Here is a 17,660-nt window from a genome sequence, read left to right as displayed (position 1 = left end):
GATAAAGGGGAAATGTTAGGTTTTTCACTTTGTTCATGAACCTACCTAACACCAATTCACCACAAGCTGATCCTCAATATTCTAGGAATAGCTTTTTTGAGTAAAGCCAAACCCAATTATATAGTTATGAATTGTGCACTTTAAAAATCCATTCTAGCTGGGCGTGGTGGTGCATGCCTTTTATCCCAGCACTAGGGAGGCAGAGGCAGGTGGATCACTGTGAGTTCGAGGCCAGCCTGGTCAACAAAGCGAGTTCAGGCAGCCAAGGCTACACAGAGAAACCCTGTCTTGAAAAAACAAAAAACAAACCGAAACAAAACAAATTCTAAGGACAATCTGGAAATGAGGCTTCACTAGATCACATCACATGAATTTTTAAGGTACTATGTGAGTTTATAAAAGTTGCGTGAAAATATTTGAAAGTATTTCAAATGACAGCCACAGGAATGCATGTGCAGTGCTATGATCAATTGCACAGTGCACAGACACAAAGCACAATTTTGAATGAAAACTGAAAAGTACAGCCAACATTAAATACTGCAAATACATTAGCGCCACAAAAGATTCATTTCTAAGGCAAGGGATATAAACTGAGGGAATGCTGTTACTAACTGGAGTTTACAACTACACTGAAATTCTCCTTACTGTAGCATTTCAACATGTCCCACGCTGAAAAAATAATTTTTGACACTTTACCAGTCTAAACACTGTACAGTAAGACAAAAGAAAAGCCAGTAAGTTGGGCAGAAAAACAAAAGATAAACAGGAACAAGTGAAGCCGGCTGGGGAGGAGTAAGCACGGGGTTTAAGGGTTTCTGAGAGACAGGACAGTGGGGAAGCTGTGGAGGCGGCCACCCTGCCAAGGTAACTCCGTCCACCATATTTTGGTGCTCTGAAGATTAAAAGCAGTAACACAAGCAATGGCAGTGAGAAGAGTTCAGATGTAGCTTCAAGGGGACACTGAGACAGAATCAGAAAAGCTGATATGGACAGAGAAATAGCAGCATGCGTGGTGGCTGACAGGTCACGCTCGGGCACTGGGGACAGCAGCATGGTGGGGGCATGGAAAGGCGGAATCTGGGCCCATGTAAAAATGACAGCCTCTTTTTTTTCTTCCTGAGGACAGGGTGGCCTCGTAGCACAGGCCTGTACCTGGGCTCTCTGGGGGGTGGGGGGCACAGGAAGTGGGACAGGGACACCATGTATGAGCACTAACACTGCTTTGATATGAACAATTTCTCCTGGTGAGTGAGCCTGGAGTATGCTAGCTCGAGTCGCAATGTCTCAGTAGGAGGCCTGTGGGCATCTGTGGAGGGAAACAGTGCTGCAGGTTCTGCCTGGATCTACCTAGACTCAGTGTCTCAGTAGGAATTGGATTCCTGTGGGAAAACAAATGATGCTGCAGATTCTATGGCTTGGGCAGCAAGACTAGGCTCTCTGGACCCTGACATCGTAGGTTTAATCTTTACGTTCTTAGTCAGGACAACAGCTGCTCAAAGACAAGGACAACTTTAGGTTATCTCTGTCTCTCCCTATCCTCTAGACAGAAGCCACTCTCTCTATAATCTATGTTGTTGTATATAAGCTAAGAACTGATCAAGTCACTTTCACCGCAGCCTTACAGCTACTGACAGACGCCCTACTGAGAACAGGTCTGTACCAGGCTCCCCAGTGCCAGGGCAGAGGAGACCAGACTCTGCCCTCTTTCCTTCTCTGGGCCGCAACTGAGTCTAGGATCAGGCTAATTATACAACAAAATAGCAAAGACATGCTTCTAGCAAAGGTGCTGAGAGTTCTTTACTAGGGCTAGAGAAACGGCTCTGACGTTAAGACAATAACAGTTAAGACTGCTCCTGCAGAGGACTTGAGCGTGACTTCCAGACAACTCACAAGCACTTACAACTCCAGCTCCAGGGGATCCAGTGTCCCTGGCCTCCATGGACAACTGCACTGATGGGCACAAATGAATACTCATATAGAGTGGTGGCACAAACCTTTAGTGCCAGTGTTAATGGGCAGATCTCTGTGAGTTGCAGGCCAGTCTGATCTACATAGTGAGAACTTGTCTCAAACATGAACAAACAAAACAACCAAAAAACTGTGTCTCGAATACTCTTGCACTGAGACCCAGAAAAAAGATAATAGGTAAGAACTAGGTAAACATGCCCTCTGTTTGATGAATTAAGGCTGGTGTCCACCGCCAAATAAAATAGTATGTGGAGTGACCAGAGGAAAGCACAAACTGTAGCCAGAGAGCAGGCTCAATGGTGAAGAGTACTGACCGCTCTTGTAGAGGACTTGGGTGCTGTTCCCCACACCCCCACAGTGGCTTGCAACCCTAGCTCCAGTGTCCAGGGACCATGTGCCCTTTTCTGGTCTCTGTGGAAGCCAGGCAAGCATGTGGTGTACATACATCATGCAGACAGAACAGTCATGTGTAAAAAGGCCAGGTCAGGGCAGTGCCAGCCCTTCTGGGCAGAGCCCACCTGGAGTGCTGTAAAGCTAGCCGTTTTCTGTTCTCCAACCTCAAGACCACAGAAATAGAAACAAACAGTGCTGTCTGTATCAGAAGGAACTGGAATAGTTACATTTGCACAACAAAGGTGCAATGAAGAAGAAAACTCCAATGCTTTCAACTTGGTTAGTTCAGTCTTGGGAGCCACTGGTGACAGTCACACTGAAGGGTGACTTGGGAAAGCATACTATTAGAACCAAATCACATATAAATGTCACCGCCTATACTGTAAAGAGTGCCAAGAGGAACTTTAAACATGATAGCCTTCCAACTGAATAGTTATATGTATTTATTATGTAATTGCAAAAAAATATTAAAAAACAAAACCAACAAAAAGGAGCAGAAAAACTAGCCACAATGTCATTATTTTAATAATCCAACATTTTGGTATTATTTCTTGTTTTAGGGTTTTTTTAACCTTTAAAAAATCATGGGTGACTTTTTCTATGTGGTGCGGAGAATTTCTTGCCCATGCTAGTCAGGGGCTACTACCGCTGCACTACATCACAATGCTAAAAACTTACTTTTATTTTTAATTGGTGCCGGGGATTGAATCTAGTGCTTTACTATAGCGTATGTACAGGGCAGACTTCTCTGCACGCAGTGTTAATGTTCTGCCTCTGATGTACCAGAACAGTAGTTTTTTCTTTGTATGGGAAATATTTAATAAATATGAATTATAAGGGCTTCATGGGTAGCCACTGGTCTAAACTGGTAGACTAATGAAGGAGGCTCAATTCAAAACTACTACAAACATATGCACTACTACTGTCCAAACATGTTCTCTTCATCTTTATATAGGTGTTTTGTGTGATGCTTGTATTTGCAGTGTTCGGGCTTGAACAACACAAAATATTTGCCTCACCTAATATAAAATAAATAGACAAAGACTAGAGTAACAGACTCTCAAGCAACACATCAGTCATGTGCTTGATAGAGGATGTACTCAGGGTTTGTTTCCTCCCCCACGCTGAGGAGAAGGCAGCTGCAACAGAAGGCATCACAGCCTCCGAGCTCGGGCCAAGGCAGGCGATGCAAACCCTGTTTGTAGGCAGCAGCGCACTGCACAGTACCTTCAGGTTGTGTATGACGTCTATCCGCTTGTTCTGGCTGTCCTTAAAGTGAACTTGCACTCTGACGGGAAACTCACCCCAACCTCTTCTAGTCAGATGAAAAGGGGGCTCTCTAGGGAAAAGCAGAAATTTTACACATTCACCCAAGTTTATACTCTCATTCTAAAAAAGTTTTCCTAAGAGACAAAAGTTCACATCTTCCCAAGATCGCAAGACACTAAATCCGCATGTTAACACACACGCTAATAACACTGTAATCCAAGTCTACACTAACCCTTCTGTTCCCAATGACTATAGCTCACAAGTAAGTCTGAATCATTCCAAGGCATTTCTTAAGTAGAGCTGTTTGAAAATGTCACACTACAAAGGCAGAAGCCTGACTGGCAGCTGACAGGCACAGGATGCAAGATGTACATCCCAAACCAAAAAACAAACAAACAAAAACCCAAAAAACAACATCACATTCAATCTTAAAGTGGTAAGTTAGTTGGTGCAATCTTAAAAAGCAAGCAAGCTGCTCACAATATGCCCTTCCCTACATAGCGGCTGTGATGTTAGGGCGCAGGAGTGTGTATCCAAATGCTAACCCGACAAAAGAATATTCAGTCCCAACATAGTTTATGAAGAAAGAAGGGAAATGAATGAATGCGGCTGGCAAAGTGCTACTACTCACTTTGGGTGCATGAAGATTCATTACACTCTTTGCTTCTGTGTACATATGGAATTTTCCATAATAAAAACATTTAGAAATGTAATTGTGCGATCTTGAAGTATTCAGACTATATATTTAAGTTAATGGGTTTGTAAGTCGAAACGGTTGTGAATCGACGTCAGACTGTATTAAGATGCTGAGATTGGGCAGAAAGGCGCTCTCCCTGGATATGCTCCTGGAAAACTGAGACACGGATTCAGTTACAGCAGTGTCTCGGAACACAGCCTGAGAGGGGCCTAACAGACGGGAATTAACAAGCAGATCCAGAAACTGAGCATGGGCGACAGGAAAAGCCCTGAACTCAAGAGCAACCTGGAAAGCACAGAAAATAACCACACCAAGTACAGCGAGGTCAGCCCTCTGCATCTGAGCAGTGGCTCCCCGTGAGCCCTCTGCATCTGAGCAGTGGCTCCCCGTGAGCCCTCTGCATCTGAGCAGTGGCTCCCCGTGAGCCCTCTGCATCTGAGCAGTGGCTCCACTTTTAGCAAGCTACTATGTAGCTGCTCTTTGTGCCAGACTACAGCAAAACGAGCCATCCTTCAGGCGCCAGGTGTTTGCCAAGACCTGGGGATGGAGACAATACACTGACAACTTTCCGAGTCTGGTTCTGTCTCCTCTGCCTTACATTTGTACTCTCAGCCTGTAGTCACCTCCATGACTTTAACACTAGGCACTACAGGTTTACATCCATTCTGTTTAAACATATTGATGACCAGGAAAAAACCCACAAGCAGTGGCCAAGCTGTTTTTCAGTTACTTCTGGCGACCCAGGATGGCTACTTAGTGAAAGCTTCAGCTGGGCACAGCTCAAGTAAACAAAGCACTGGGGAGGCTGGGGCAGAGCGTGGAGTTAAATGCCAGTCAGGTCTATCTGTTCCATGAACGTTCTAGATTTAGAATGATAAAGAATAAATAAGTTGGGCCCAGGGGTCCCGCTCAAACTAAGGCACCAGCCAAAAACAATACAGTCAGTAAACTTTAAACCCCTACCCAGATCTAGCCAATGGACAGAACATTCTCCACAGTTGAGTGGAGAGTGGGGTATGACTTTCACACGAACTCTGGTGCCTCACATTTAACCATGTCCCCTAGAGGGGGAGACCTGGTGGCACTCAGAGGAAGGCTAGCAGGCTACCAAGAAGAGACTTGATATCCTATGAGCATATACAGGGGAAGGAAGGCCCCTCAGGCACAGTCATAGGGAGGGAAACAAGGGGAAAATGGGAGGGAGGGAAGAACGGGAGGATACAAGGGATGGGATAACCATTGAGATGTAACAAGAATAAATTAAAAAAAAAAAAAAAGAATAAATAAGTTATTCCTCTACATGGAAGACCTTCAAAAGAGCTAAAATGCTACCCTGAGGTCTTCCTAGGATGAACACTTTTGACTTCATGGTGACGGTGGTAAACCTTAATGCAAATGTTGTTATAAACCTTTGCATCTATTAACTTAACCTCACTAAGCACCATCCTGAGACACAGTTCAACTGCATAACTACCTTGCAAGGCCACACAGCAAGCAAGCAAGCAGTAAAAGCAGAATTCAAACTCAAGCTCTAGGCTACAGAGGCCATGCTCTCAACCACCGTGCTAGTTCTAGTGGCCACAGTGGCAGATCTCCTCACTACCCAGTTCTCCTGCTAGATGCTCAAGAGTACAGTAAGCTGCTGTCAGACTGGTGTCTCACATACACCTAGGATAGGGATAGTCCATCTCACTTACCAAAGGCAGGGACCAAGTGTTCGCCACACAAAGCCCAGAATCCAACATACACTTAAGTGACTAGCTTATAAAGTTCACTCTCACAGCTCTTAGGAAGACGGCTAAGGATAGTTGTGACAAGTGAGTAAAATAAGAAAACAGCTTCTATAGGAGAAGAGACCCGTACTCTTCATCTAGTTATGTGCAGTACCGAGAAGATTCAGCCATCATAAGAAACACAGCTGCACTTTGATTAAAAAAAAATTAAACTGAACATCCCAAAGGCTGCATCAAATTACATCAAATTAATTCTAACAACGGGTAGTGGTGGCACATGCCTGTAATCCCATCACTCAGGAGGCAGAGGCAGGTGGATCTCTGTGAGTTCGAGGCCAGCCTGGTCTAGAAAGTGAGTCCAGAAAAGAGAGGGCTACACAGAGAAACCCTGTCTCAAAAAATAAAAATAAAACAAACAAACAAAATAATTAATTCTGACACTAGGTACAAACCAGCTTTGCAGAACCATAGAGAAGATTCTAAGTTATAACTAAATCCAAGACACAGGCTAATTTTATTACCCTACTTTACATTCTACCTTACTTGGAACGTTACACTATGTCTTAGAAGAATAATTTAGGAGTACAGCTAAGCTGGAGTGTGCCAGGGACTATAACCTACTGACAAGAATGAGAGCTGAAGTAAGTGTACCCTAAAGTAAGGACAATGAAAGAGACTCGAGCTTCTTGCCAGTATTTGAAATCTAGCAGACCGGTACCAAAGGCACAGAAGAATTTACTTTCCAGCAGTTAGAAGAAGTGCACACCTGCCATCTCAGCACATTGGAGGCTGAGACAAGAGGACAGTCTAGAACAGAGTTCCAGGCCAGTCAGGGCTATATAGCAAGGCCCTCTATCAACTCCTACCCCTGGAAAAAAAACAAAAAACAAAAAACAAACTCACAGAAATTTAGGCCTCTGCTCATTATAATTTAAAAGTCCCCAGCAAGCAGAGTTATAGTGGAACGGCCCACCTCACAAACTCAGCAACTCACTCCGCATCAAACATGAAGTGAGTGTTTACTAGTTCTAGGAACCATATCAGACCTTGAAGAAGCTGCTATTAGTAAGAGGCCCAAACACCAAGGAGCTGAAAGTTAAGGCGGGGTGTGGAGGCACATCTTCAATTCCCCAGCCAATATTTTTTAGCACTTTAAAAAAAGCTTTTATTTGTGTATTCATGTAGAAACAAATTTTCATAACCTAAAAAAGGACATGCCTATAAAGGTACAAGAAGGTTACAAAACACCAAATAGATTGGGCTAGCAAAGAAAGTTCTCTGGTTGTATAATAATCAAAACAATAAACATACGGAACAAACAAGTAATATTAAAAGCTGGAAGGGGAAAAGAACAAGTACCATATAAGACAGACCTATTAGAATTACATCCAACTTCTCAATGGAGATTCTAAAAGCCAGAAGGGCCTGGGCAGAAGTGTTACAGACTCTAAGAGACCACAGATGCCAGTACTGACTACTATACCCAGCAAAACTCTCAATCACCCTAAAGAAAACAAGATATTCCACAATAAAGTCAAATCTAAACATTATCTATCTACAAATCCAGCCTTACAGAAGGTACTAGAAGAAAAACTCCAACCCACGAAAACACAGGAAATAATCTCATACCAACAAGAAGAAGAGAAACACACTCACATGCACGCACCTTCATACATTCCCACACTCTTACAGACATACCAACAACAAAAGAACAGGAATTGACGATCATTGGCCATTGATCAGTGGACTCCATTCCCCTACGGGAAGACACAGGCTAACAGAATGGATGCAGGAACAGGCTCCATTCTTCTGCTGTGCACAAGAACACACCTCAGCATCACAGACAGGCATAAGTTACCTCAGAGTACAGGTTTCGAAAAAGATTTTCCAAGCCAATGGACCTAAGAAATAAGCTGGTATAGCCATTCCAACATCTAACAAAATAGACTTCAAATTAAAACTAATCAAGAGATAGGGGAAAACACTTAATACTCAAAGGAAAATTCCATGAGGGTGTTTAAATTCTTAACACCTATGGCCGAAACAAAAGGGCACCCATGTTTGAAAAAGAAATATTACTAAAGCTTAGATCATATGCTGACCCTCACAGTTTTATCCTGGGAGACTTGAATTCCCCACTCAGCAGAAGACAGGTTATCCATACAGTAACTAAATGGAGCAATAATGGAGCTAAGAGACGTTAAAACCCAAAGCCCAGAAACATTTCACACAAACTCAAAAGAATCTACCTTTGTCTCAGCACCTCGTAGAACATTCTCTAAAACTGACTGCAAACTTGTCACAAACCAAGTCTCAACAGATAAAAAGAAAAATGAAATAAGCCCCTGCATCCTATCAGACCACCATGGATTAAAGCTGGATTTCAACAACAGAAACAACGAAATGCTTAAAAACTCATGGAAACTGAACAACTGTCTACTGAATGAAAACTGGGTCAAGACAGAAATGAAAAGACTGTCCAGAATTCAATGAAAATATACAACAGACCCAAACTTATGGGACATAATGAAAACAGTGGTAAGAGAAAAGTTCACAGCTCTAAGTGCCTACATAAGGCACTTAGCGACCTAACAGTACATCTGAAAACTCTAGGAAAAAAGTGTCCACAAACAAGAAGAATATAAGGCAAGAAATAATCAATAAAATAGAAACAAAGGGAGGAATGCACAGAATCAATGAAACAAAGAATTGGTTCATTTTGGGGGAGGGGCAAAATCAACAAGATAGACAAACCTTTATCCCAACAAAAAGATGGAGAGAGAATATCCAAATTAACAGAATCAGAAATGAAAAAGGAGGGTATACTAAGAGACACTGGGGAAATCCAAAGAATCATTAGGTCATACTTTAAAAACTTACACAGCACAAAATAGGAAAATCTAGAAGAAACAGATAATTTTCTTAAGAGATAACATTTATCAAAGTTTAATCAAGATCAGATAAACAATTTAAACAGATTCTATAACCTCCAAGGAAGTAGAAGCAGTCATCAAAAGCCCCCCAATCAAACAACAACAACAACAAAAACCCAGGGCCAGATGGTTTTATAGAAGAATTCTACTGGACTGTTCAGCAAAACAAAACAAAACAAAAACTAATGCCAATACTCCTCAAATTATTCCACAAACAAAAGAAACATTGCCAAACTCATTTTATGAAGCCAGTCATGATGATACCCAAATCACACAAAATTGAACAGATTTATAGACCAATTTCCATTATAAACATAGATATAAAAATACTCAATAAAATACTCAAAAATCAAATCCAAAAACATATAAAAAGTATCATCCACCACAACCATGGAGGCTTCATCCTTGAGATGCAGGGGCGGTTCAACATATGAAAACCAGTCAATGTAATCCACCATATAAATAAACTGAAAGAAAAAAACAACACATGATACTCTCATTACAAGGTGAAAAGCCTTTGACAAAAAACAACACCCCTTCATGGTAAAAGTTGGAGAGATCACAGATACAAGACACATACCTAAACAAAATAAAAGCTATATACAGCAAACCTATACATAGCCAAAATCAAATTAAATGAAGAAAACTCAAAGCAATTCCACTAAAATCAGGAACAAAGCAAAGCTGTCCAGTGTCTCCACATCTATACAACATAGTACTTGAAGTTCTAGCTAGAGCAATAAGACAACTAAAGGCGATTGGGGGATACAAATTGGAAAGGAAGAAGTCAAAGTATAGATACTCACAGATAATATACTAAGTGACCCCAAAAATTCTACCAGAGAACACCTTCAACAAAGTGGCTAGATACAAAACTAACTCAAAAAACACAATAGCTCTCCTGTATATAAATGAAAAAGAAATTAGGCAAACAACATATCTTGGCGTAACTCTAATCAAGCAAGTAAAAGACCTGTATGACAAGAACCCGAAGTCTCTGAAGGAAGAAATTAAAGAAGATATCAGAAGATGGAAAGATCTCCCACGCTCATGGATTGGTAGGATTAACGTAGTAAAAATGTTCAATCTATAAAAGCAATCTACAGATTCAGTGTAATTCCCATCAAAATTCCAACACAATTCTTTACCAACCTTGAAAGGACAATTCTCAAATTCACTTGGAAAAATAAAAAATGCAGGATAGCTAATGCAATCCTGAACAATAACAGAACTTCCAGAAAGCCGAACTGGTGGTGCACGCATGTAATCCCAGCACTCGGGAGGCAGAGGCAGGTGGATCTCTGTGAGTTTGAAGCCAGCCTGGTCTATAAAGCGAGTCTAGGCCCTGTCTCGAAAAACAAAGAAGAAAGAAAGGAAGGAAGGAAAGGAAGGAAGGAAGGAAGGAAGGAAGGAAAGGAAGGAAGGAAGGAAGGAAGGAAGGAAGGAAGGAAGGAAGGAAGGAAGGACGTCCAGAGGTCTCATCATCCTTGATTTCAAGCAGCAGCTATGTGGTAATGTCTAAGCAGACAGGTTCATCAATGGATACCCAGACGTACCTACACATCCAGACATCTGACAGTAGAAACGCACAGTGGACAAAGGAAAGCACCTTCAGCAAGTAGTGCTGGTCTCACTGGATGCCTACATGTAGACTACAAATAGATCCATGTATATCACCCTGCACAAAACTAAGTGGATCAAAGACCTCAACATAACACCAGGACACCGAACCTCACAGAAGAAAATCCTTGAACACACGGACAATTTCCTACACAGAACTAGAGCAGCACAAGCACCAAGATCAGCAATAAATGGGACCTCATGAAACGGTAAAGCAAAGGGCACTGTCGTAGGACAAAACAGCAGCCTACAGAACGGAAAAAGATTATTTACTGACTCCACATCTTTGACAGGGGCCTAATATCACACACAGAGAGGGGTGGGGGCGGGGGGATGACACTCAAGAACCTAAATATCAACAAACAAAATAATCCAATTTAAACAATGGAGTACAACTCTAGACAGAATTCTCAACAGACAAAACTCAAATGACTAAGAAATACTTGAAATGTTCAACATCCTTAGCCATCAGGATGCAAATCAAAATGACTTTGAGATTCCGTCTTACACCTGTTAGAATGGCTAAGATAAAAACCCCAGGTGACAACACATCATGCTGATGAGGAGGTGGAGAAAGGGGAACAGTCCTCCATTGGTGGTAGTAGTGCCAACGTGTGCAGCCACTTTGGAAATAAACTTGGTGGCTTCTCAGGAAATTGGGAATAGTTCTACCTCAAGACCCAGCTATAGCACTCTGGGCACATACTCACAGGAGGATGTTCTATCCTACTACAAGGACACTTGTTCAGCTATGTTCATAGTGGCTTTATTCCTAATAGCCAGAAACAGGAAACCACCTAGACGCCTCTCAACTGAAGAATGGATAAAGAAAATGTGGTACATTTATACTATAGAATACTACTCAGCTATTAAAAACAAGGACACCATGCAATTTGAGGGCAAATGGGTCATCCTGAGTGAGGTAGTCCAGACTCAGAAGTATGTACTCACTTATCAGTGGACATTAGGAGGAGGTGGTGGCAGTGGTGGTGGTGTAGGGGAGGTGAAAGGAGAGAGTAAGAGAGGCGACTGGAATTTGGAAACCTAGTGCAGGGAAACCTTCCTGGAATCTACGAGGGTGACCATAGCAAGAACTCTTGGTAATAGAGGACTCTAAGCCTGAAGCAGCCATTTTCTATAAGCAGGCAAGGCCCCCAGTGGTAGGATGGGGACATCAACCCAGCCACAAAACCTTCAATGTGCAATCTGTCCTGCATGGAAAATGTACTGGGGCAATGATGATGCAGAACTTATGAAAGTGATCAACCTTACAGGGGAGTGGTAGGGAAGAAGAGGGTAGGAGGGTGAAACCAGGAAGAGAGGAGGGAGGGGGGCTGTAATCAGGATGTAAAATGAAAAAAAAAAAAAAAAAAATGAAAAAGAAAATCAATTAAAAAACCAGAAGCGAACCACTGACTGGTTTAATTTGAGGCCCACACAAGCGTGACCTCATTCTTGACATTGCCTGAATGACCAGGAACCAGAAACTAGATAGCTCAGAGACCTAGGGTGGAACCAAACATGAGTAGCCAAAAAACAAAACCTGAAATGACTGCTAATGATGCTCTGCCCTGCTATACTCATAGATCATGCCTAGTCCAGTCAGCGTCAGCGGCCTCCTCCATCAGCTGATGGGAGTAGATGCAGAGACCCACAGTCAAACGTTAGGTGGAGAGTCCAGGTTGCAGGTCTCAATTGGGTCCCTCCCCTTGGAGCTCAGGGAATCTGGAGAAAGAGGAAGAGGAGGAGGAGGAACTGTGGGAGCCAGAGAGCTTAAAGATACTAGGAGAACACGGCTCATGGGTACTCACAGTGACTACAGTAACATTCACAGAGCCTGAGTGGGTCTGTGCTAGGTCTTCTGCAATGTTACGGTTGTGTAGCTTAGTGTTTGGGGTGGACTCCGTTGTCAGGAGGTGGGGTGTTCCTGCCTCTTTCACCTGCTCTTGGCACTCTCTTAATCCTACTGGGTTGCCTTGCCCAGTTTTGATACGAGGGCTTGTGCCTGATCTCATTGCAGTTGCTGTGCTTGGCAGATGTTCCTAGGCGGCCTGCTCTCTTCTCGGGGGAGATGAGGATGGGGTGGGCCTGGAGAAGAGAGGAGCTGGGTGGGGACCTGAGAAGCTGTAAAAAGGGGGTCTAGTGGTGAAGAGCAACATCAGTAAACAAGGTTCTAAAGCTGGTTTTCAGAGATGCCCACATGGGAAAGTAATAGATAGCCACCACAGAGGAGGAGGGCGGGGCTTCTGGGCTGCAGCAGGGTGGCAATGGGATTTTGTTTGTTTGTTTTGAGACAGGGTTTCTCTGTGTAGCTCTGGCTGTTCTAGAACTTTGTAGACTAGGCTGGCCTGAAATTTAGAGATCCACCTGCCTCTGCCTCCCAGTGCCCGGATTAAAGGTGTGCACCACAACAGCCAGGCTCGGGAACGAGGTGATTTTAGGGAAAAGGAAAAGATGGTCCAGAAACCACAAATATGAAGAGAAAGACACTCCTTCTAAAGCCAACACCAAAGTGTTGTGTGTGATGTTAAGCTGCTGATTTAATTATCAGTGATACTTTATATGCACCAGTGTTTCAAGACTTCCAACAGTCCACTGACCACATGACAAGAGCTGAGAGCACCAGTTAGTGAAACCACTGCAGAGAAACCACAGCTAAAGCTACCTAATGACCAATTGCAGGCAGTGAGCAAGTTACTAACAGCACAAACATTCTAGGGCACATTACAAAGCTAGTCACTTTTCTTGAAGTCAGTAAATCTTAGGTGTCCTCACCTAACCTCCACAAGGTCATTTGGTTTATAGCTAGGATGAAGAAAGAACCAAACTTTCTTGACAAAGTGATTAATGCTGGGTTCTCTGCGGGACCCTCGGACATACACCATCCACTTATGGGTTGACTGGTCATTTTCTTCTCGCTTATCTGGAGGTATGTACCTGGAGAAGAAAGAGGGAGAGATGAATTCTTCCTTAAAAACTCTAACCATTTAAGCTGGTGAAGCAGCTCAGTGGATGAAGGCACTTGCCACAAAATTCTGATGATCTAAATTTGATCCCAGGATCCCACCTAAAAAAAGTCCTGACCTCCACACATGTGCCATGATGTACAAGTCCATACATACAAGAATGATGCTTGTATTCACAATAATAATAATAATAATAATAATAATAATAATAATAATAATAATAATAATACACAACTTCAAAACTAATAACTGGGGCTAGAGTGATGGCTCAGCAACTAAAAGCACTGGCTTCTCTTCCAGAGGATTCGGGTTTGATTCCCAGTACCCACAGAACAGCTCACAAGAGTCTGTACCTCCAGTTCTGAGCACATGATACTCTCTTCTGACCTCTGCGGGCACACACATGGTGCACACACATACATGAAGGCAAAACACATAAATGCATTTAAAAACCAACAACCCCCCAAAAAACCACAAAAAAACAAAAACACCCCCCCTACAAAAACCAACTTAACAACTAGGAGTGAGGTCCTGCTTAAAACAAGATTAAGATCCCAGCTGTCCTTAGGAGCAGTCACACCTAGTCAGTCCCTAATCCTTACTTGTTCTCGAGCTCCCACTAGCCCCTGTACCTACTTAATTCCCTTAAAATTTGTCTTCTGATTATCAACCCCAAATTAAAAGAGATCAATCAAACTTGTTTTCTTATCAAGTGGGAGAAATGAGCTGGCATGCAGGAAGCTTCAGCCTTCCATTCAGTTTCGGGCAGGCAGAGGCTGGCCTTCTGGTGTCGCATCACTGTTCCCAAGAAGGCAGCTGCACTCAATTCTCCTCCAACAGCCCAGCCACCACCCCAGGGGGCGAACACGGCAGTGACTGGGGCACCCTTAGATTCCGGAGAAAATCATGACACGGCCTCTAGGGCTCTGATATCCATAGCGCTACAGGAAACAAGATGCAGCACACCCTGTCCAGTCAGTCTTCACACTGTGCTCTTCCACGCAAAAGCACTAGGACTGTAAGTTCCATGACTTTTGTTGGGATTTTCACTAGACTATCTGCAGGCCAGTTTTAATTTAGGGAGAAAGGCATTCCCAATGCTAAGCCTTCTTGTCTGTTAGCCTGACATATTGCTCTATTTCTTTTAATACAGTATAAAAATTCCACAGGTCGTGGTGGCACATGCCTTTGATCTCAGCACTCATGGAGGCAGAGGCAAGCGGATCACTGTGAGTTCAAGGCCAGCCTGGTCTACAAAGCAAGTGGGGACAGCCAAGGCTACAGGGAGAAATCTTGTGTTGAAAAAAACCAACAACAACAACAAAAAAGAAGCATAAAAAATCTTGAAGAGCTAGCCTGTCTTTGGTCTCATTTACTGGACATATTGTGATTGCTAGTGTAAATATGATTTTTAAATATTTTCTAATGTGTAAGTGACTTCTGTATAATTATACCATATTCAATAACCTTACTAAACTTTTATTAATTCTAAAAATAAATAATCACAAAATTGGTTTTCAGGCATGAAAGATGGTTTGGTAGGTAAAACACTTGCCATGTAAGCTTCATGATTACAGTTTGATCCCAGGAGTCTATATAAAGGTGAAAAAACTATTTCGTGAGACTCTGGCTCAAAAATAAATAGGCAGGTGGTGAGGGAAGGCTCGTGGGTTAAAAGCATGGACTGCCTTTCCAGAGGACTCAGGTTGGTCCCTAGCACCCACATGCAAGCTCTCAACCCTGTGACTCTAGTTTTGGGGATCTGACGCCTTTTTCTGGCCTCAGCAGGCACCAGGCATTCATGTGGAACACATACACACAGGCAAAACACTCACACACAAAATAAAAATTAAAAAACAAGTAACACTAAATGTAAAAAGCATTACTGTTCTGTTTCTTCTCTAGTGACATTTAAGAGTAAACACCTCAATTATCACCAGGGATAGTCACAGATACGGTCCAAGGCAGAGTATCACTGGATCCAGGAAACTTAGACGAACACTTTTCAGGTCTACTTCTGACTTTGCTAAGACACAAGATTACCCAAGAATGTCTCTGAACCATCACTTACTTTAAAAACAAGAGCTAGGAAGAAAGAATCCCTCAGCCAGCCTCCTACTGTAACACTACAGTAAAGTAATGCAGGCAAAGCATCACTGTTAAGTGGGTGGCTGCCAGGAGACCTCTCACGCATACTCACTTGGACACGTTGCCTACTACTATTGTTTTCTTTACAAACAGCCGGGAAGTCTCATCTCCTGTGAGGTCAGCATTCCGCAGTTCTCTTTTATGGGGTCCACTAATACTAGAATTGTCCTGAAAGAAACGACATCAACATTTGTACACATTTAAACAATATTCAATAGGATGCTGACATAATGGAAAGTATGAATAAAATAACTCAGAATGTTTGAGAAAACAGGGTCTTTTACAGCCCAACCAGGCTGGGGCTGTGTAGCTCTCATCTGCTCTCTCATGTGCTGAGAGTGTGGGCATGGGCCACAAGACCTGGCAGTGCGAGATTGTTTAATTCATGAGTGTTTTTGCTTGCATGTATGTTTATTTACCATGTGAGTGCTTGGTGCCCACTGAGGCCACAGGAACTAGAGTTATGATGACTGTGAACTGCCATGTACATGGTGGGAACCAAACCTAAGTCCTCTGGAAGAACAACCAGTACTCTTAAAAAAAAAAAAAGCTGATCATGGTGGGACCCAACTTTAATCACAGCACTTCAGAGGAAGAAGCAGAAGGAACTCTCTGAGTTCGAGGACAGCTTGGTCTACAAAGAGTAGTTCCAGGACAGCCAGGGCTACACAGAAAAATCCTATCTTAAAAACATCCAAAAAAGGGCAGGTATGGTGGTACAGGCCTTTAATCCCAGCACTCGGGAGGCAGAGGCAGGTTGATCACTGTGAGTTCCTGGCCAGCCTGGTCTACAAAGTGAGTCTAGAACAGCCAAAGCTATACAAAGAAACCCTGTCTCAAAACACGAGGAAAAAAAGAAAGAAAAAAAGAAAAAGAAAAGAAAGTTAAGGGTCTAAGGACACAGCAATTGGTGGAGTATTTCTCTGGATTGTGCCACGCTGTGGGTTCAGGCTCCAGCACCATATAATGCAGATATGGAGAACATGCCTGCAATCCCAGCTTAAAAGGTGGCAGTAAAAGAAACAATACTGGTCATACACAAGTAAATCCAAATATTAAGTGTTCTGGTTGGGCGTGGTGGTGCAGGGCTGTAATCCCAGCACTCAGAAGGTAGAGGCAGGCAGATCTCTGTGAGTTCAAGGCCAGCCTGGTTTACAAAGCAAATCCAGGACAGCCAGGGCTACACAGAGAAACCCTGTCTGGAAAAACAAACAAACAAAAAAAGAGTTCTGATTCTGAGGCATCAAACTATGAGATAATTTAGAAAAGGCTTTCTGTTTTATTTTTTCAACAACGAACAAATGAATTTATAACAAAAAACAATTTGCTTTTATGAAAAAATAAATCTAATATTGATCTCTGAATATATAGAAAGCAACTTGTAAGTTCCCTCCACCCCAGAAGCTGTGCTGTGAAATCACTGGTCTAAATTTACAGTGACTCTGTACATAAGTACAAACACCAAATAGGCCAGGTACAGAGTAGCACTTAGACTACCATAGCTGGCCAGTGTCATACCTGTGATTCCAGCATGCGGGAGGCAGAGGCAGGGCGATCACTACAAGTTCCAGACCAGCCAGTCTACTCAGTGCCTGGCCACCCAGGGCTTCATGGCAAAACCTTGTCAAGAAAAGAATTGTGTTTTGTTTTTTGTACGTCAAACTGCACAAGCCACTACTTAGACCTGAAACAAGATCAGAACTCCAACTCTTAAGGGTTCTTTCCCATCTGTGTGAATGACATCCAAAAGCTATGATACTCTCTGGAGTGCTGTGCTCTTAAGTAGGAATGTCAAAATACATACATAATACATGCATGTATGCATGCAGACATACCAGAATGGCAGTTGTGATAACCACTAATGCTCAGTGTGGCTGGTTAATGGTTCATACCTATAACCCAGCACTTGCGAGGCCAACGAGGACTCTGCTAG

General features: G+C 42.8%; 1 protein-coding gene across 1 annotated transcript in view; it reads right to left on the bottom strand.

Moving 5' to 3' along the window:
• Nucleotides 1–17,660, bottom strand: part of Yeats2 (YEATS domain containing 2) — a 94,515-nt gene that overhangs the window by 51,353 nt on the left and 25,502 nt on the right. The window contains exons 6-8 of the mRNA XM_051150701.1: nt 15,780–15,895; nt 13,389–13,550; nt 3,589–3,700 (exon numbers count right to left, since the gene is read on the bottom strand). Coding sequence (XP_051006658.1) covers nt 3,589–3,700; nt 13,389–13,550; nt 15,780–15,895 — 390 coding nt within the window. The remainder of the gene's footprint in view (nt 1–3,588; nt 3,701–13,388; nt 13,551–15,779; nt 15,896–17,660) is intronic.

Source organism: Acomys russatus, chromosome 8 (genome assembly GCF_903995435.1).
Source record: "Acomys russatus chromosome 8, mAcoRus1.1, whole genome shotgun sequence".
Taxonomy (NCBI): Eukaryota; Metazoa; Chordata; class Mammalia; order Rodentia; family Muridae; genus Acomys; species Acomys russatus.
The sequence above is the reverse complement of the archived record's forward strand: the minus strand, read 5'-3'. Positions and strand labels throughout refer to the sequence as shown.